The sequence below is a fragment of the Sorghum bicolor genome, chromosome 6, assembly GCF_000003195.3.
Source record: "Sorghum bicolor cultivar BTx623 chromosome 6, Sorghum_bicolor_NCBIv3, whole genome shotgun sequence".
Taxonomy (NCBI): Eukaryota; Viridiplantae; Streptophyta; class Magnoliopsida; order Poales; family Poaceae; genus Sorghum; species Sorghum bicolor.
Window position 1 is genome coordinate 9,076,240 of NC_012875.2, and position 20,850 is coordinate 9,097,089.

At 44.3% G+C, this 20,850-nt stretch overlaps 1 protein-coding gene across 3 annotated transcripts; it reads right to left on the minus strand.

The window, feature by feature from the left end:
- On the minus strand, window positions 809–13,264 carry LOC8069424. Of its 3 annotated transcripts, none has more exons than XM_021463029.1 (9): window positions 13,031–13,264; window positions 11,131–11,341; window positions 10,860–10,958; window positions 10,673–10,750; window positions 9,707–9,832; window positions 9,520–9,618; window positions 9,256–9,402; window positions 8,221–8,329; window positions 809–1,613 (listed from the first exon to the last, which is right to left on the minus strand). In XM_021463029.1, the coding sequence occupies exons 1-9, from the start codon at window positions 13,147–13,149 to the stop codon at window positions 1,135–1,137; spliced, it is 1,467 nt and encodes a 488-aa protein (XP_021318704.1). In that variant the 5' UTR covers window positions 13,150–13,264; the 3' UTR covers window positions 809–1,134. The 3 variants fall into 3 exon arrangements, with proteins under 3 accessions (XP_021318704.1, XP_021318703.1, XP_002447565.2); XM_021463028.1 differs by having other exon boundaries at window positions 10,673–10,747; window positions 10,833–10,958; XM_002447520.2 differs by having other exon boundaries at window positions 10,833–10,958; window positions 13,031–13,262.

Genomic DNA, 20,850 nt, shown 5'->3' on the forward strand with positions numbered 1-20,850 from the left:
GAATGCAAACCCCAAATACAAAACTGTTGGAGATGCTCTAAATTACTTACAAAAGTTTGTCAAAGAGTCTTATGAAAGTGTGAGTGTTAGTTTGCGTAATTTTCAAGGCCTCGGCACGGTGTCCATGAAAGTGTGAGTGTTAGTTTCCGTAATTTTCAGGGTTTTGGCATGGCGGTCTATAGGTGGGACTCCCATTGGTATTGATGAGCAAGGAAGTGCACTGTGCACCTCAAAGTTTTTTTTTTTTTTTGATTTCTCATATCTGGAGTACAAGTATCTGAACGCACGCCCAAACACACCACACACAATCCACGCACACCACACACACCACTAAGACATACGCTAGATCCATACCTTATACATCTATACGTCTACAAGAGCTTCGTGAAAACTGAAGCTCTCAGTGTAGCACAATGATGGCTGAGGATCCACTGATTATTTTTTGGGCAAACCCCGACGAGGCACGTGAGTCGACCTCAGGAATCGGAACCCACGAGTGGTTGCTCTATCACCGGGAGACTCAACCAACCGGGCTGACGCTCGATGCTCGTGCACCTCACGTTTGTACAGCATGCAATCTGCCATCACCTCCTCTTCAAAGGCAGTGTTGCTGAGTCACTATTGCCAGCACCAGGTAAGGTGTGGCCACAATGCCTTCGCCATATCCACTGTCCATGACCCATCAGCACTCAATCTCTAAATATGAGGATTTAACGTCTTTTTTTACCATTTATTTTCTTTCACCTAAACTCTGGACCAGATAGAGAAGAAAGATGGATAGATCCACAGATGCCCGTACACAATATGCTTAATCCTTACAATATGCTCATTGACGGCATTTATGTCCAGCCTCTCAGGTCAATGGGAACTTCTTCCATTTGATTTCTTTTGATGCTCCTGCTATCAAGTGTTAAAATCCTGCTTTCTACAAGCAGTATTAATTCAATGATACAAGAATCAAATGGATTACTTCCACTAGACACCCCTTACATCGAATAAAAGCATGCAAAAGGGAATAATGAAACAAAAAAAAAGCTGGACACAAATCAACTTTGGTCCATTTTTGTTCCCTAAAGAAGTATGATCCATCCTTTTGGGGACGAGCCATAAACTCACCAGGTAACTTGATCGAATTTATCTTTTTCTTGAACCGAGTGTCTGGTTGCAATTTCTCCTCTTGTAAAATTTGTGAACTGTGGAGAATGTTGCCTTCTCACTAACTTCAGTTAATCTGACATTCTCTTGTTTGTGCAAAGCCATGCCGGTTACCAAATCCGATTTGTCTCCCACTGTCTTTGACAGTTTATTTTCTGCTGTGTTGTTGTTGTTTACTTCCTTGATTATCATCATGCTATTCTGCGTCTCGGTATGCTCCGAAGTCTTCACATTCCTCAAGTCTTTCCCGCCACTGATATCTACATCCTCTTTGGCCTCAATGTGCTCCCCCTTGTCACGATCTGAAATGCTATCATTTGTTTGCTTCAAGATTTTCTTTGGCCTCCCTCTTCGTCGTTTCATAGTCTCTGAACTGATTCCCTTTTCCCATGTCGCTTCCACAGATCCAAACTTATCTCCTTCCGGGTCAGATTGAGTTAGCCCAATAGCACCTTCAGCTACATGGCATATAGAAATCATTAAAATGCCATTAAAATGAATGCTAGAAAAATGCAACTCAGTCTATGATCTAAGAGAAGGTACAGTCTATTAACAATTCCTTTCCATTGCATGCAAGTAGTATTACTCAGAAATTTTGAGTTAGGTTGTGCACCACATATATTGAAAAAAAGGCCTGTGCCCATTTGTTTGTTTGCTTGTGTGTTGTGTGTGTGTGTGTGTGTCGGGGGGGGGGGGGGGGGGGGGGGGTGTCAGATCCATGTGTTGCCTTCTTGTAGGAAGTTCGACTTGGAACATCGAAATGAGATGTGCTACCATATAATGAGCCCAAAGTGCCAAAAGAGCTCCAAATTAACCTTTTTCTACGAGAAATGAGGATGCAAAGCGCTAGCAACATGTTATGCGTGCATAAACCATAACACGTGGGAGCTTTATGGAGGCTGGCATTAGCATTTTTTTTTCTTTTATTAGGGTGTTACAAACTTTTCAAGTTCGTAACGTTTGCTAATAACCAAAGGAAAGATCAACAAAGTTTTAGCTATTTTTCATCTTGTATAAAAAGAGATAAACCAGAAAGGGTTGGTTTATCATCATCATTGAATGATACTATAGAAATTAATTACATTGCATACTAAAAACATTGGATATATTATGTTGTGTTAGACGTACATAGGGTCGGCATCCTATATCGGCTGCCTGGCCGGCTTGGTCATATTGGGTCTAGCGTCCATCCATGAATACGATTGATATGTTAAAGCTGATATAGGCAAGGATCACCGTTGATTGATTTTGTTTCTATAAGCCATCTAGGTTAGGTATCCTTGCGTATATATGAGTACCTTGTCACCCTCCATAAACAATCTATTATTTCGTGTGCCTATTCCAGTTTACATGGTATAAATCGCCTAGGTTCCTTCTGGCCCCGCCGGCACCATTCTTCCCTACTGATGGCGCTGATGCTGATGCTCGCTTGTGAGTCACCACAGCCGCCGCCTTTGCCAAAACAGACCACATGTGATACTCAGGCCTGGGCGGTTGTTGCTGCAAAAGCACACACCGAGGCCCTTGAGCACGCCACTGCTGCCGATCGCAAGGTCGCTGCCTCGGCCAGGCCATGCCAGGAGGCCACCAAGCGCATAAGGTCAGAGGATGTGAAGTTTGCCCATCACGACAGCGCCCCACCCTCCATGATGCCCTTCTCCTACACAAGGCTGCCATCATCGCCAACCTCCACTCCCAGGCGGTTCGATCCAAAACATCACGACCCTTGTGCTCTTGTGCTGCCTTGTGCTCTTGTGCTGATCGTCCTCGAGACCTTTAACCAGTACAAGCGGTGGCACAAGCTGTTCCTTCTCGCCTAGGGAAGTTCTCCAATGAGGATCACATTCTCCACTGAGCTCGCCTACCCCACCACCAGCTCCAATGAGTCTTCCACCACGTACACCGCCAGCCATGCCCCACTCTCCTGCACCGGCTATGCCCCGCTCTCTTACACTGGATCCCTACTCACCACGTACACCGCCAGCCATGCCCATTCTCCTGCACCGACCATGCCCCGCTCTCTTACACTAGATCCCTACTCTCCTGCACTAGTTCCCACACCACCAGGATTGGCACCAGCAGCTTCAGTCCATGATGAGCAATGCACAATGGAGTTTGCCACTCCATTGTCCAATGACGAGGACCACGTCGACACCTACCATGAGGACGGGCCTCTGCACTACCGCACCATGGACAACATCCTCACGATCAGCCGTCCCTGGACTAGCAATGCATGATTTCAAGGCGAATCTGCACCTAACGCACGACGATGGCGAGCCACACTCCTTCGCTAGGCGGAGGGAGACGTGGCATGGCGTGCCACAATGCAACAGGAGATGGACGCCATCGAGCGGAACTGGATGTGGGAGCTGGTGGATCTTTGTGCCAGCCACCGTACCATCACACTTAAGTGGGTTTTCAAGCTCAAGAAGGATGAGGCTAGGGCAGTGATCAAGCACAAGGTGCGTCCGGTGGCGAGTGGGTTTGTTCAGCAGGAGGGAGTCGACCTCGATGACACCTCCGTGCCCGTTGCGTGGATGGAATCCACCCATGTCCTCGGACTGGTGGCCCAGGAAGGCTGGCGTGTGCACCACATGGACGTCAAGTCTGCCTTCCTCAACGGTGACTTGAAGGAGGTCTACGTCTGCCAGTCGCCGGGATTCGTCATCCCCGGCAAGAACAAGGTTCTCCGCCTGCACAAGGCCCTCTACGGCTTGAGGCAAGCACAAGCTTGGAACTCCAAGCTGGACTCCACACTCAGCAGGTCGTCAAGAGGATCTTATGCGACGTCGCGAGCACCGCTGACTATGGCTTGCACTACCCAAGGTGCCCCGACGCGGCGCACTTCATTGGGTAAAACGACAGTAGCCACACCGGCGATATGGACACAAGCAAGAGCATGAGCAGGACGCTATTCTTCCTCGGCAAGTGCCTGGTCAACTGGCAGTCAGTCAAGCAGTTGGTGGCGGCTCTATCCAATTGTAAGGCAGATTACAGCAAGTCCGCCTTGGCTTTGGCAAAGAAGCCCGTCTTCCATAAGCGCAGCAAGCATATTCAAGTCAAGTACCACTTCATCAGAAGCTGCTTGGATGAGGGGAGTGTCGAGTCAAGTACCACTTCATAGAAGCTGCTTGGACGAGGGGAGTGTCTGGGCCAACTAAATCAACACCCAGGATCAGCTTGCCAACTTCCTCACCAAGTCGCTTGGGAGAGTCATGTTCTTGGAGCTGCGCACCAGAATTGGGATGACTCAAATTCCCTGAAAGGCGTCACACAAGACTTAGGGGGAGAACGACAGCTACAAGTCTTGTGCCTATCTATTAAGAATAGTTGGTGCATATGTCAGCACCCTTATCATTTACCTTATCCTATTTAGCATCTACTTTAGTAGTTGGAATATGTTGTAATCATTTCTTAAGGACCACATATGCTACTCTATATGTATCCAATCCTGCCATGGTTTGTGGCAAGGCTAATGAAATAGAAAATTAGGCTCCACACCTGTGTCTTGTTCCAACAGGAATCACCGTTGCTGCCAACTCAACAGCCCCGTCGTAGTGTCACCTAAAGGTGTCCGACATCACTAGCAGTCTAACCACACTACCACATGCAGCCCCAAGCATGGCCCCACGCTTGTTCCGCTTCATGTACTTGTGGCAGACTCACCCTGCGCCTTATTCCGCTTCATGTACTTGTGGCAGCCTGACCCTGCGCCTTGAGCGCCTCCTGTACCCACAACTGTACTTCCTCGCAGGGTCGTTCCTATCATTCTTGTGACAAATCAGCACCATGTGATGACTCATGGCAAGGGGGGTCCCCCCCCCCGGGCCCGGGTCCAATGTGGACCATTGGCCATTTTTCCGAAAGCCTTTCCAAGGGCCCTTTTTAATTTTTATTGGCCGGTTTTTAAGAGGGAAAAATTTTTTTCCCTTTTGGAAAACCCCCCCTGGAAATGGGGGGCCCCCCCCCCCCCCCCCCCCGCCCTCTCCAACATTGTTTTTGGGAAGTGGATCTTCAATCATAGTTGCTGGCTCCTTGGAGCGCTACAAGGCATGCTCAGTGGCCCGAAGTTGACTTCAGTGAGATGTTTGGCCCAGTGGTGACTGTTCTGCCCTTGGCTGTGTCCCACCCTGCATGGGACCTTGTCTGAGATAGTGCACTGCTCACAGGCTTCAGGGTTTGAGGACCCAACTCAACCGCACTTGAGTCGCCTCAACAGATCACCCTAAAGCAGGCACCACAACCCTACACAACTGCTTTGTTGCTCACCTCCTCACCCTAGGATTTGTTGAAGGCAAGTTTGACACATTGCTATTCATCTACCACAGCGGCAACGACATAGTGCATCAACTGTTGTATGTCGACGACATTGTTCTTACAACTTCCTCTTCGACCCTCCTTAGCCGCGTCATTGCAGCCCTGCAGCTGGAGTTCTCGTCGAAGGATCTTGGCCCTCTCTACCATTACTTGGGATGCATGTGCAGCACCGCGGCGATGGGTTCTTCCTTGCAAAGGCAGTACATGATGGACATCCTGGATCGTGCATATGGCTAAATGCAAACCTTGCAGTAGTCAGATGGGTACGAAGCCCAAGGTGGTTGCAGACATGAGCACCCCAGTTCTAGACCCCAGTGACTTCTGCATCCTGGCCAGCACACTCTAGTATCTGGCGTTCACAAAGCCTGACATTTCCTATGCGGTTCAAGCAGGTGTTCCTTCATATCAGAGGCACCCTCATCCTGCCGTCCTCTTCGTCTGACCTGTTGGTCTACTCGAATGCCGATTGGGCAGATTTTCGAGATACGCGCAATGTCTTCCAAGCGCCAGTCCACAATGTGCCACTCCAGTGCTGAAGCCAAGTACCGTGTCATGGCTAACACCATCGCCGAAGCCACCTGTTTTCACTAGCTCCTCGAGCTACAGACCCCTCTCCGACGTGCCTTCCTTGTCTACTGTGACAACATCAGTATTAGTATTGTGTACATGTCCAACGACCCCATCCAGCATCAACGCACAAAGCACATCGAGATTGATTTGTACTTCATTCGTGAGCGAGTTGCTCTAGGTGACATTCAGGTTCTGCATGTCCCAACCACATCATTGTATGCTGGTATCTTCACCAAAGGGCTTCCATCCTCCATCTTCAGCGAGTTCACATTGGGTCCCAACATCTGCAGTGTTGACACTTCAATTGTGGGGGCGTGTTAGACTTATAGGGTCACCACTCTATGCCCACACATGGATAGGATTGATAGGTTAGAGCTGTTAGCCTGTTACAGGCAAGGATCACTGTTGATTGGTTTTGTTTCTATATGATGTCTAGGTATCCTTGTCATCCTCCATAATCAATCTATTATTCCGTGTACCTATTCCAGCTTACATGCTGAAATAGCTTTCCACATGCTTTAAACATGAACAAGTTTTAGATCCAATCATCCAACTAATATTATTACTACTATTGACATCTTTTATTTATTTTATTATAAGTTTATCCTCCTATTGGTGGGCCCATGTTCACTTTCATCTCTAGTCCGCCCCAACTTGCTTGGAACAAAAAAGCTTTTTTGTTGTCATTCATCCTTTCATATTATGAATTTATATTATATCTTTATTGTTGCCAGATCACTCTATATGGTATCCTCTGCAAAAATACATACCACATATACTAGCATTCTACAGCAAACAACTGCAGTTCAGCAGGTACAAAATTTAACACTCAAATAGCATTATTTATTGATTAACTTCTCTCCATTAGTTTGCTTCGCAATCATCATTGACTAATTGTCAGGGTACTTCTCAAGGACAAGCAAAATGCAAAGAAGTTGTCATATGCTCATGGCCACCAACTTCTTTTGAGCCAAGTGTATGCAAGCTTCTGCTCAACAGAAGCACCAGCTTGCATATCATAGTTAAGCCAAGTGTTGGTATGAAATGAAATATGATTAGTTTCTCACTTACATATTTCATTTTTTAGCCTGCGTCAAGTTCGGGTTTCTTATAAATAGTTCAATATGAGGTAATTGCTCTCATTTGTACAAGGCATTATAAAGAATAAATAAATATTTCTTTCTCCCACTCCAAGAGCCCCTCCCACCTTTAGCCATCTTGCACTAGAGACCACCATTTTTTTAATAGGTGGTTGATAGAACTTTACTTGCACTGAACACCAAGAATACCAAAGCACAGGTAGGAAATATAAGTCATAGGGTTGGATATCGAGCCAGCTCGGCTCACTCTTGTTAAGATAACAAGCTGGCATGGCTTGGCTCGTTAATGAAACTAGCTAAAAAGCTAGCTCGTCCTGACTCGTAAGTGATTCAAGCAAGCTTGTTTGGCTCATGAGCCAAGAACACTCAGACGGATGCAACAAAAGGAAATCCAAAATAACTAATTGCATCTCATGCTACGACTGGATTCTATCAACAGATAAATTTGAGAGGAAGAGCTGATCTGTACATAGTCGTTACTACAGGCTCATAAAAGGTGTCAATCACTATGATCAGCAAGATTCAGAAGGATTAGCAAAGATTCATCAGGGTCCCTTAGAACCCAGTAGTACACATAGTTTTGTCCATGTAAATGACCTCATTATCTCACAATGGGCTGCAGCATACCACAAACCAAGCATCAAAGCCATAACCAGCTTGCTAATATCTAGTTTAATAATGATCAGACTGAACATTCGATGTACAGAGATATTTCAACTTATATATATGGATAATTAGTTCCACAGGAAAACATAATTATAACATGTACTTAGAACAAACGCATACCCTATAATTGCATGAACTATACTTGCTAAATACTCGCTCCATTCCAAACTACGTGTAACTGTAGCTTTGTCCTAAGTCAAACTTCTCTAATTTTGACCAAGTTTATTGAAAAACACATCAAATTTGTTTCACTAAATTCTCCATGAAATGTCTTGATAGATAATTTATTTAAACTTGTAGATGTCAATATACTTTTCTAAAAACTTGGTCAAAGATAGAGAAGTTTGGCTTAGACAAAGCTAAATGGGCCTAAATTTTTGAATGGAGGGAGTACCATACAACCAGAACTTACAGTGATTTGAAGTCTGCCCATTAGATAATTCCTTGTCTAGAACCAGTGCTCTCATGAATTTTTTCTTTGTTTGTCCTTCTGCTTTCAGTCTTTTCAGCATGCTTTTAGGCTGATGGTCCAAGAAAAAACGTGCACATATGTCACAAAAAAGAGGTTGAACATCATAGCTTGGAGATTATCAAGAAGGTACATATATAAAAGGCATGAAATATACTCTTTTTAGACAACACTCTTGCTAGTCTATGCCATAGTAACTAGTAGATGAACATGACAAGTATAGTTTATGGACAAATTTTTAAATCTAGTCTTATTTAATTGGACTATCCTAACAAAATGCATGTCCTAGACTGTAGGGGGTAATAAGTTAACAGTGTTCGACTTTGTGATTTGTCTTCCACAAGCAACTATAATGATAGGACTTATGACTTAGAATCCAAATGAAGCTTGTCTTTCTTAGCAAATTGAGTAAACCATTTGAATGTACTCCCTCCATTCCAAATTATAAGACGTTTTGGCTTTTCTAGATACGTAGTTTTTGCTATGCATTTAAATGTACACTATGTCTAGATACGTAGGAAAATCAATGTATCTAGAAAATCCAAAACGTCTTATAATTTGGAATGGAAAGGTTAGCTAGTAGACATAAGATGACAAAGGGCCTATGGTAAAACAATAGTAATGGGAGAAAACAAAATACATCAGTATATTTGTATTTGTATTATATTCAGTCATGAAACAACAATTCATATCACTGTTGGATTTTGTTAAGAGTACATAAATTGTAGATTTAGGAAAGCTATGGGATTTTATTAAAAACGAGTCCATAGCTTTTAAGTATATTGAAACCAATGTAGGCTAGCAAATTGAAATTTAGTTTTCGGAACCTAGTAAAACTGTATCTAATTCTCTACAGTTCCTGTGTATGAAACAAGAGTTGTCAAAAACCAAAAAATCATTTTGCTTTAAGAATTAAAGGTCTCTCAAGGATAATTACACAACCTGACAAGGACAAATACAATGCCGAAAAAAAATTACCAGATCTGCACACTTGTCAAACGAATACATGTCAATGACATTTCTCCTTGGTAAATAGGAATGCTTAGATATTTCTCCAGTTCCAAGGTAGCTCAATACAGACTTAAGCGTGCGAAATACACGGCGACTAACAGGATCTGTATAATACTGTATAAATTAAGTTAGAAATGTTATCAAACTAGTGCTGTTGATGAATAATAAAGGAATAAGCAACTTTTCCAAACAAACAAGGTATAAACGGTTAGATGCACTGCGCTAATGTACCGGGTCTTTTCTGATTCCATCATTGCACTTTCTAAATATTGTTTCTTTCACCCATCCATCTGGTAAACCATCAGGACTGAACTCCACCTGAGCAAGTATCTATAAATAAGCTTGAAGGTTAGTTCTGAAGAAAGTTACAAACTTGTAGAGTTCAAAACAGAAGGAACAATTCCAGCAAGAGCCATACATTATCATCAGTGCTAGTGTCGCAAAGCACATCCATATCACATGTAGAAACCATGCCCTTATTGACAAAGTGCAATACTTCTGCTTTTGACAAGAATCGCTTCCTAGTAGGTAGGTGAACATAGAACTGCAGAAGGCATAAGCTTCAAAACAAAAAGAAATGCCATATGCTCATATCTCATGTAACATTCTTACATTCATATCAAATTATTCCCCATATGACATTTTTTCTTCATGTAACTTCAATTTCCTCTAATGAACTAACATACCCACCATATAACTGAAACTTTCTCCTCACTCTCAAACTCATAATGGGACAATTTCAACCATTCAGACAATTGCAGATGATCCCCTTAAACCCTAGAATTCCACTGATATGGCAACTATGTGTTCAATGTTGATTGATGGCATGGTTTTATGTTGAGCTGAAAATAGTAAGCATTGAGAGAGCCACAAGTGAACTCCTGCCTTTATTTTTTCTCTCTGAATATCTTCTTCCATTCCATCCACAGCCACGACATGGCCTCACTCACCTCAGCCTCCATGACACGTAACATCTGCTTGTATCTGGTAAAACCAGAGGATGCTGAGCCACCATCCAAGGTTGAGGTGACATCAAGCTTCATCACCTTAGCTCCTGACCAAGCATCCCATTGTGGGCCAATACCTACCCCAATTGTTGTTACAGTTTTCTACTCACTTTTAGATGGGGGCATCTTCTTGTCTTGCCAGCAACATATTATTGGAAAATTGTTGTATTTTTTATATCCCATATGTATAGTTGCACTAGAGTACCACAACATATGGATGCAATGGAAGGCCCACAGGTGGGCTTATCCGCAAACCTGCAAATAGGCTTAATTTTTGCAGGTTCCGCAGAAACCCGCAAAAAGTAGACCTATTTATGGGTTTGTGGACAAGCCTTCTTCATCCCTAGATGTTATTGTGCAACAAATCTCCAACCTACCTTGTACATTTTGTCCATTTTCTTCCCACCAGCTCTGACTTCAATCACCCACCCACGCGGAAGCCATGTATGTGACTTCTGCATGCAACAATCAGGGAAGCACATCAGTTTAATCAGCAGTGTCAGCCAACATGGCATGACTAAATAAGAATTGACTAACATGAAGCTCGTTGTCCTCAACGCTTGCCTGCAACTCCAATGTACGTTCTTCCACCCCTGAGAAAAGATAATGCAACGTATCCATCTTTGATGTGAATGTGTATCCGGACATTGGGGAAGTGTAGTACTGCAGAAAACAACCAGGAAGTAACAAAATTTCACACATATTAACCAATGAATGTTCTATAAACTCCAGAAGCAGGTTCATAAGATCTACACAAACATACGTATGGTCAGCATTCGAAACATCACATGACATATATGTTCATAGGCAAGGGCATATGTGGAAGCATGCATACCTGGTAGATGGAGCCATTGACTTCTTGACAGACCTCCATAATCCAACCATCAGGAAGCCAACCCGGTGGCTCATCCAGTGACCCCGAATCCTCATTCAACTCATCCAGTTCCTCAACTACTAAAACCTCCTTACCTTGCCTCTCCTGTTTTCCTACCTCCACAGTCTGCTTCAGTGTGTTGTCATCAGAGATAACCAAGCCATTATTCTTCCTATGGTGGAACCAGAAAAACATGGCAGGATACTAAATTAATAGTTGTGCGAACGCTACTATGAAAGAACTAAATTTAACATAACAAAGTCATCCTATGTGCTACCTATCGCAGGTAAATTAAAACATTTCTATTCCTGGATGTAACTACTCGCCTACTCCCTTCTCTTAACCACGCTCGAGGCTTGCTCACCTGCGTCCTAGACTAGTCACACTCGCTTAGTGGGTCACAAACGTTTACACCTGACAGAGAATATATGGTGTTCCAGGCTGGACGGGTCATATGATGTTGATAGATATCCAGATATTTCCAACAGGCTAGTGCTTCAGTTCATCTTCATCCTCAATAAGTTGATCGCTGCATATGACCAGTCGCTGTCACTGGGGTGACAAACTGCCCTGCTTTCTCATATCCACTATGTTCTACTTGGCAGTTCATCTGGCAAGTCGTCGTTGAACTGTACAGGGTCCTCGGCACATTGCCAATCTCGCTGCCCAGCAAGTAAACGTTGACTAGGTAATAGCCTTTGCCTCTGAATCTTTTCAAACCCCTTCACCGATAGTATATGTGCATACCTGCTCTGATCCTTTTAGCACAATTATCCAAACTCTCCACCTGAATCTACGAACTTCAAACTTGTACCCAGTAGTACAACAGGAGAGCGCAAGACACGCGCAATAGACTCCTACAACTCCATGGATTTTTTTTTTCAGATGAGAGTATTATCTGATACTGTTTTAAGACTAGAGTATCACTAGATAATTTTTTTATATTGCGGTAAACCTGATATTTTTTCAGATTTGAGTATGGCTTGATAATTTTTTTTTTCATGTCACGGTATCAGTTGATACTTTTTTCACATTATAGTAGCACCAGTAGATACTTCTTTCACATCTTATCATCCTGAATCCATGGCTATATTTTTATTCAAATGAGAGTATCAGGTGATACTTTACTATTACTGTTATATTTGCTCTACTCATGTATATACACATATTCCACTAGTCAGTATACAGATATACTACTGGCCTTCTAAGTGCGTACTCACATATACTCCTACTTTACAAGAGTGTACGTATTGTATACCTGTTTAGAGTATGCAGGTATATACTCACATCGTCCTCATCCAATTGAGAGTTTGAGACGGCACGTATATGCATCAGGCCAAGAATACCGCTAGCCGTTTAACTGATTAGTGCCTAATGAATCTTAATGAACCTAAACCAAGTAGCAGAAAGGGAGTAGCAACACCTGAGATTAGAACAAACTCACCCGCTCCTTGAGCGTGACTTAACTCAATACTTAGGCCTTGTTTGGATGTAGTCGGATTCACATCAATCCACATGTATTGAGGTGGATTTGAGTGAAATTTGAACTAAATTCTATCTCAATCCACACCAACACACATGGATTGAAGTGAATCCGACAACATCCAAACAAGGCTTTAATGTTTAGCTCTTTGCCTCTTTGAGTAAACATTATTTGTAAACAGAGGCCAGAAGTGGGTTCAATGGATTGCCATCGCCAATCCACCAGTTTGAAGACAGGAGGCGGGGGCGACGGGTTTTTCACTGACTCTGCCGCAACGAAATGCTCTGAACAGAGGAGAGGAACTGCAAGGGGAGAGGGGGGGGGGGGGGCGGAAAAAAAAAAAGAAAAAAAGAGAGAGAGAGAGAGGGGAGGGCACACCCTGAAAGGTCGGAGGCCGGCTCGGACGGCGCTCCGTCGGCCGGGAGCGCACCGCTGCCGCTCCTCCGCGCTGAGCGCCGAGTCTCTACCATAGGACGCGCGGCGCCCGTGGATGACATGCACGGGAGGGTGCGGCCTCGCCGGCCGGTGGCGGAAGGATTGGCCGCGAGCCCGCGGCCTTACTGCAGTTGGACGAAGCGCCGAGGACAAGGAGAGTGAAGAGTCAACAGAATGCGCCGTTGCTGTCAAATAAAAAAAATAAAAAATAAAAAGCCAGAGTGCGCCGTGAACCCGCGTACCAAGGGTGGTGACGGGGAAAAAGATTCGCTGCATACGGTTTGCACGGAGCTCATACTACGGATGAATGAACTCAGGGGTTGTTCAGTTCCTAAAATCTTTTGTTTTTTCTACTGTAGCACTTTTGTTTGTAGGTGACAAATATTATCCAATTACAGAGTAATTAGGCTCAAAAGATTTGTCTCGTAAATTACAAACAAACTGTACAATTAGTTTTATTTTCATCTATATTTAATGCTCATGCATGTCTACAAAGATTCGATGTAACGGAGAATCTTGAAAATTTTTTAGAACTAAACAAGACCTCATTTGGATGAGTTTAAATCTATCCATATCATAGGCTAGATATTTAATATTTGGTACCCTATTTGTATTTAAATACTCAAATTGTATATTTATTATAATTATAATATTAATATCCAATCGTATCTTATCCGATATGACTGATATTAATAATATGTGTCTCTATCCTATCTATTTTCATTTATACATACTACACCACGCTTGATGTGTTGCCACGTCTACAAGCAAGACAATTCTATAGTCTAATCTGCTAGTTATTCAGTTGTGTTTTTCTCTCACAACAAATCAGCGAACAGTACTTTTAGCCATGGCGTTTCAGATAAGCGAACAGGCTCCACTTTGATTCGCCCATGACTGACGAGACACATATAGACCGTTGTTGTTAGATCATGAGGTGGACACACATAGCATTCATCTAAGGAGAGGCAAGTGCATATTAGATACATGTGAAAGGGGAAATTTACATATATCTCTACAACTAAGAAATTGAGAATAGAATCGTCGGCCTGGCTTTGCACGCTCGCTCGCGTGACCGCCCGGTGCTCCCTTTGGCTAGTTGCTCGCTCCCCCGTGCCTTGCTCCCCAAGTCCCAAGTCATCCAGCAGAAAAGAAAAGAAAATCAATCATCAATTAGCTCGACGTCAACCCAGCGTCGCACGCTCGCTTGCCCGCCCGACGCTTCCCTCGATGCTAGGCTTGCCCCTCGCTCGCTTCAACACGCATACCACCGTTGGTGCCTCCAGCCCCGTCGGCGACAGCGGACAGCCCTTGCCCTCGCGCATCGCACAGCTCCACGTGTGAGCAACGGTCCGCATCAGGAACCCTAGCGTCGAGCCATCGCTCACGAACGACCTCTGCAAGTGCACGGATACCGTTGTAGCTTTCACCTGGAGGGTTTTAAATATCGTATCTGCAGGGAAACGGGTGAGTCAACTACGTACTAACTTAACTATAAAAGGTGAATGAGTTGGAAATATAAGCTATGGTTGGGAGAAGATATAAAGTGGGAACAATATTTAAACGTAGGGGAGGATCGATAGGAGTATAGAGTGGATAACTCGATTAGGGTTTCTACTTCTAACTTGGCAGTCCACATCTTCTACTATTCAACTGGAGAATTACTATGGAAGACCACAAACAGAGTACGAATCCACCATGTAACAAAGGGCTCGTGCTAGGCCTAACGGGAAGTGGACTATAGAAGACTCAACGAAGCTGTCACCTTCACGATCTACCACCGATCCAGAATATAGGATTCATCTATGAATAACCTTGAGCCTAAGCACCACGCCTACACAACGAAGTTTACTCTAACCTCTTGCAAAAGATTAAAGTACTCAAAAGAGATTCGAGACCAGTAGAATAATATAAACATGAATCTTACTTGAACTAGAAGTTGATTGCCAGAGCCTGAGCCATCTCAGGAGCAAAGTCCACATAGAGTCTGATCCTGTTGAAGTACAAGTCATTGAAGAAACACCGACGGGCCGGCATCTTCTCTGAACTTCTCCCTCACTCTCCATCTCTCTACTATTTAGAAGTCTAGATCTACTCTAAATCGGGAGTAGAGAGGCCATGCATTCGAGGGACACATCTCTTCTCCAAACCCTAGCTTTTCTGTGGAGGATGAATACTGATTAATGGGTATGGCGCCTTGGAGCTCCTAGGCGCCTGACCTTCCCTCCACCTTGAGCTAGCGATGTGGTACTAAACTTTGCACCATTAAAATGCTCATAGGCCTTAATGGGCAAATTCTGATTCAGGCCCATTTAATCCCGCAGCTCTATGAAGGAGGACTCTTCCTTTATTAATATATTTTTATTCTAAGCTCCAAATATAGCAAATAATATATCCTTTTCGATCAGCTCGACGAGACCTTCGCAATGGTGTTCTTTAATTTGTCATTTGAGGTCCTTTTATTTAGTGAAAAATTTAATCTCCTACAAAACAAGTGAGAACACCAGAACTCGTAGAACTTGTTAGTATCAAACCCTACAACTATGCTTCATAATTAATTTTATATCATATCCGACAATAGTTGATGGATAAAAATGAATATTAAGGACTGTCAACACTCCTCTTTAAGCATGATGCCAAGAGCCTGCTGCAACAAATCACCACAGACGAGAGGATCGATCGAAGATGATGAATGACACATCATGACCAACAATGACTGAATCGAGCACCGCTGAGAGCACTGCAGCCACCAAACTCCATCCATGTTCAACATCTCCTCTCTCCATTCCCTTCTCTCCTACTTATGGGCTCGTGGCCTGTGACTGTGAGTTATCTCTTCTTGGCTCCCGCTAATGTACTTCTGAATTTGCGCCCACCTCAATTGCTATTTCATCTTGCTTAGCTTGGTAATGTCTCCTGGTTTGTGATGCAATTCAATGGTGTAGGATGAGATGGAATGGGTTCCTTTGGGTTTCAGTTGGTTCTGAGAAAACAAATTTTTGGGCATGCTATTTGATTAAATGTCAGAGGCAAGAAGCGCACTCACATGTTGTTCAATGAAATGTCTCACCTAAACAAATATCTGACTGAGCGGAGTTTTTTTTCATTCTGTATTTGCGAAGGTTTCCTAATTCCTATTGTCAGCGACAAAGAAGTTCAATTTTTTCTTCAAACAATTCCTCAACAAATGGTAAAATAAACTTGCATCCGAGAGGCTTGTCCACACTCATTGATAATTTGAAAGGACTTTCTAATTTATAGCCACTGGTCACACAGAGCAAATAGGCATTTTTCATTACCTGGTGAGCGAGGATCACCCCAGTGGACTATTGGGAATATGCCCTAGAGGTAATCATAGAGATGATAATATTATGATTGTATCCATGACATATATTATGAGTTCGATGAATATTCATTATAGACAAACTTGTATCGATTGACAATTATGTGAATTGTTTCTAAAACTTTTTTACTTCTGTTGACACCGTTTTTGGGCACGTGTCCAGGATGGCAGGATAAGATGACAGTATGTGGTTTACAGGATGAGTTGCCGATGAGGATGGTTGCCGATAAAGGAGAGGTTGGACGTGACTAAGTTTACAGGTGATGATGTGTCTATGCCGATGACTATGATGAGGAGGTCTGCCGATGACCATGGCAAAAGAGTCTGCCGATGATACGGAGGGGGAGTCTGGAAGCTGCTGATCGGGTTGTGGAAGAGTTTCAATTTGTCACGAGGGATAGCTGAGTTATTTCCTTATTTGTTTAAGTCGTTTTGTATACGGATTCCGTGTAATTTGGAATTTGAATTCTGGTCGTGTTTAGTTATAGCTCTTTGAGCAGGGTATAAATATGGACCATAGGGCTTTGTAATGAGACATCTATCAATCAATCAAACACACGTTTTTACTCATATTCCAGCATCTACTTTTCGACGACTTCGTCATACTTTTTCCCTTTTATTACGAGTTCTTAGGAATTCGTCGACTTAAGCTCGGCGTGTTCTCAAGTTCCGCGTGAGTACCTCTTAACCGTGACATCCGGGCGCATCGCTGTTGTCAGGACTAAAGTATTCGTGTTATCACCTTTGCTGATAGTAAGGTCAAATCAGCTGGCACGCCTTAACGTTTGAATTGGGTATTAGCCCTTTGTGTTTGCAGATCAGCTTTTGCACCAACACATCTTTTGGCACGCCCGGTGGGACAAGATTCAAGATCAAGATCAACATGTCGATCTCTGACTTCGATCAGGAGAACGTCATCCCCGTGACGGAGGCCAATCTCAAGGATGAGCAGAAGCAAGCTATTGCCCAAGCCATGGAAGAATTCAAGCTGCAATGCCTGAGGTCTTTCAGCATAAACAGGAGCGGCGAGGTGATCCAGAAAGATGCATTGCCGGCACCACGGCAGGTTACCTTCGAAGCCAATCCTGGCAAGCTTCAAGATATGGTTGACAGTGCTATTAACCGAGCTTTGATCAACCAAGCTGGTGTACTGTCTAATACGGTTTTCAATGTCGTGGCAAGAACTTTCAAGGAAGGACAAATCCCACCAGATTATGTGGGTCCCTCTCATCATCAGCCAACGGCACCAGAGGTCACGGCTCCATCGGCTGCTTTGACGGCTGCAAGTGCACAATCTGTCGTCCCTCCAAATACATCGGGAGCTACAGGTGCACTATCTGTGCCGATGACAACTAACCCGCAGACTTCAGGTGGGCAGAATAAGCTGACTACAGATATGTTGGCATCGGCAATGTCAGGGTTGACTCTTCCTCCTAACTGGTGGGGTTGTGGTATGCCTCCAGAATTGACGCCAGGTACATCAGAGATAACCGACATGAGGGGCAAGACTCCTATGACATCGGCGCTTCCCAATGCGCCGTTGAACCAGAGTCCCCGGTATACGACAACTACTACTGCAAGGCCTCACACTGGGAATCCTCAAGATTCAATGTTCCAGATGCCTAATGCATCGGTAGATTCAATGCTGATGCAACAGAGGTCTATGGCCCAGTCAGGATATGTCAATTCAATGATGGTACCCAATTACCAATCATCGGCAGCGCCTATGCCGATGAACGCTAATAATGGATGGCTTGGACAGCAAGTCTTTCCACAATCGCCCCAACAAAGTTACCAGGCTACGGGGTTCCAGCAAGGACAGATCTATCCCGGATTCCAAAGTCAGGGGATCCCCAGCCAGCCAATGAATATTGGACAGCAACTCGGGGGACAGCAAGTCGGTGGACAGCAGTTTGGTGGTCCGCAGATTGGAGGACAGATGATCAATCCGATGCTCCGTGCAGATCACGTCCCGAACAGACACGTGGAGGTTCGCCACCAAGTGCCGGACCCGCAGCCGCCTCATCGGCAGGATGCCGATGCATATTGGGCCGATAAAATTGCTGAAGTAATGAGGGAACAATTTGGGATAAAACCCAAAGTCAACACTTACTCTTATCGGACACCGTATCCTCCTGCATATGATTTGATCCCGCTTCCACATCGGTACAAGGTACCGGATTTTACCAAATTTTCCGGGCAGGACGACACGTCAACCATGGAGCATGTCAACAGGTTCATCATTCAATGCGGAGAAGCTGGTAACAGGGACGAATTGAGGGTTCGTCTATTTTCATCATCATTATCTGGATCGGCCTTTACTTGGTTCATATCATTACCTCCCAACTCAGTGATTACTTGGGCCGATCTGGAGAAACAATTCCACAAATACTTCTTCTCCGGGGTTCATGAGAAGAAGATCACCGACTTGGTCAAGTTGAGACAGCGCAATGATGAATCAGTTGAAGGTTTCGTGCAGAGGATACGGGAAGTTAAGAATAAATGCTACAGTCTGGTTCTAGATGATCGACAGCTAGCCGATTTGGCTTTCCAGGGTTTATTGCCACACATCAGGGATAAGTATGCTTCTCAGGAATTTGAAAGCTTAAGTCATTTGGTGCAGAGGATTTCTGATCAAGACGTCAAGCCTTTCTAGCCCAAAAGAGCATGGAACAAGAAAGTATCATTTGTTGATGAAACAACGAGCTCCGATTCTGATGAGGAACCAGTCATCGGCTTGGCAGAGTGGGTCAAAAACAAGAAGCCGATATCTTGTCCTTTTGGGCAGAAAGAACCAGAGAAGTTCGCTTTCGACACCGCTAAGGCCGATAAGATATTTGATTTTCTACTCCAGGAAGGTCAGATCAAGCTGTCTCCTAATCACGTGATCCCATCGGCTGAGGAGTTGAAGAGGATGAGATATTGCAAGTGGCATAATGCAACTTCTCATGACACTAATGAATGCAAAGTTTTCAGACAGCAGCTGCAATCGGCAATAGAGTCTGGGAGGATTAAGTTTGACAGTTCCAAGACTCAGAAGCCGATGAAGATAGACCAACATCCTTTCCCGACAAACATGTTGGATGCCAAGGGGAAGGCCAAGGTCTTAACATCGGAAACAGCCGAGAGAAGTGCATCGATAGATCCTCAGCATCAAGTTACTACTGCCGATGCAAAAAGTAAGGGTTTAGTCCAGGAAGGAACCAGTTCGGGTAGGCCCCCTCGGTCTGGTATTGTTATAACTCATAGAAGACCTCGAGAGAACTGGCAGCAACGGGAAGATCGGTATCGGCGCCAGCAAGAAGATTATCGACGGGAGGAAGAAAGACGCCGACAGGAGTGGAATCGGCATAGAGATCATTGGAACTGCCCATTCTTCATCCATTGTTGGGAGGAAAATATCAAGCTTCCTACTGTCAGAGACTGCCCTGAGTGCAATGGTTATGATCGGTACGACAGGACTGATCGGCGTTATCATGATGACAATCGGCGATTTGATGGGCCGATCAGAGGAAGAGCATCGGTTCATGATCGGCTGGGGGGCAGGCTTAGCGTGCACGATAGGCTTGGTGATCGTGTCCAATATTTTCCCAGGAACCAGGAAGAGCTCGAGGAGATGGCTAATGCACGAGTTCCCGATGAGTTTATATTTTGCAGGGATGCTAACACGTATCGTATGGAGTCAAGGGAGAACCGACGCCCGACAGTAAGGCAAAAGCCACTCCCTCCATGGTGTCCTGAAGGGTTGACCAAGACACAGAAAAGGAGATTGCAGCGTGAAAGGCAAGAGGAGCTAAACAAGGGCGAAAATTCTGGTCAGTCTGGAGATCAGCAGCAATCAGATCCTAAGAAAGGAGGTCCATCGGCAGGAGTTAACATGGTCTTTATGTTACCGATGGAGTTTCTTGCACCATCTAGTGATGATGAGTTGGAATTTTCCGATCAGATAGCTCAGCTGGCTCTGGATCCGATGACGGCTATCTTTGAGAAACCTGCCGATGATGAGAGACAGCATCTCAAAGCTCTGTTCATCAAAGGAAGGGTTGATGGGTAGCCAATGACCAAGATCCTAGTTGATGGTGGAGCTGCTATTAATATTATGCCATATGCAGTATATCGGAAGCTTGGGAAAGGGGATCAGGACTTGACCAAGACCGATATGATGCTCAAGGATTTTGAAGGAAACGTGTCTCCAGTCAAAGGGGCAATATGTGTGGAGTTGACCATCGGCAGCAAAACCTTGCCGACAACTTTCTTCGTAATCAGTGGAAAGGGTGCTTATAACTTATTGTTGGGAAGAGATTGGATTCATGCCAATTGTTGCATCCCGTCTACAATGCACTAATGCCTGGTTGAGTGGGTAGGCGACAAAATTGAGATTGTCCCAGGAGATTCTTCTTATGTTATTGCATCAGCAGAG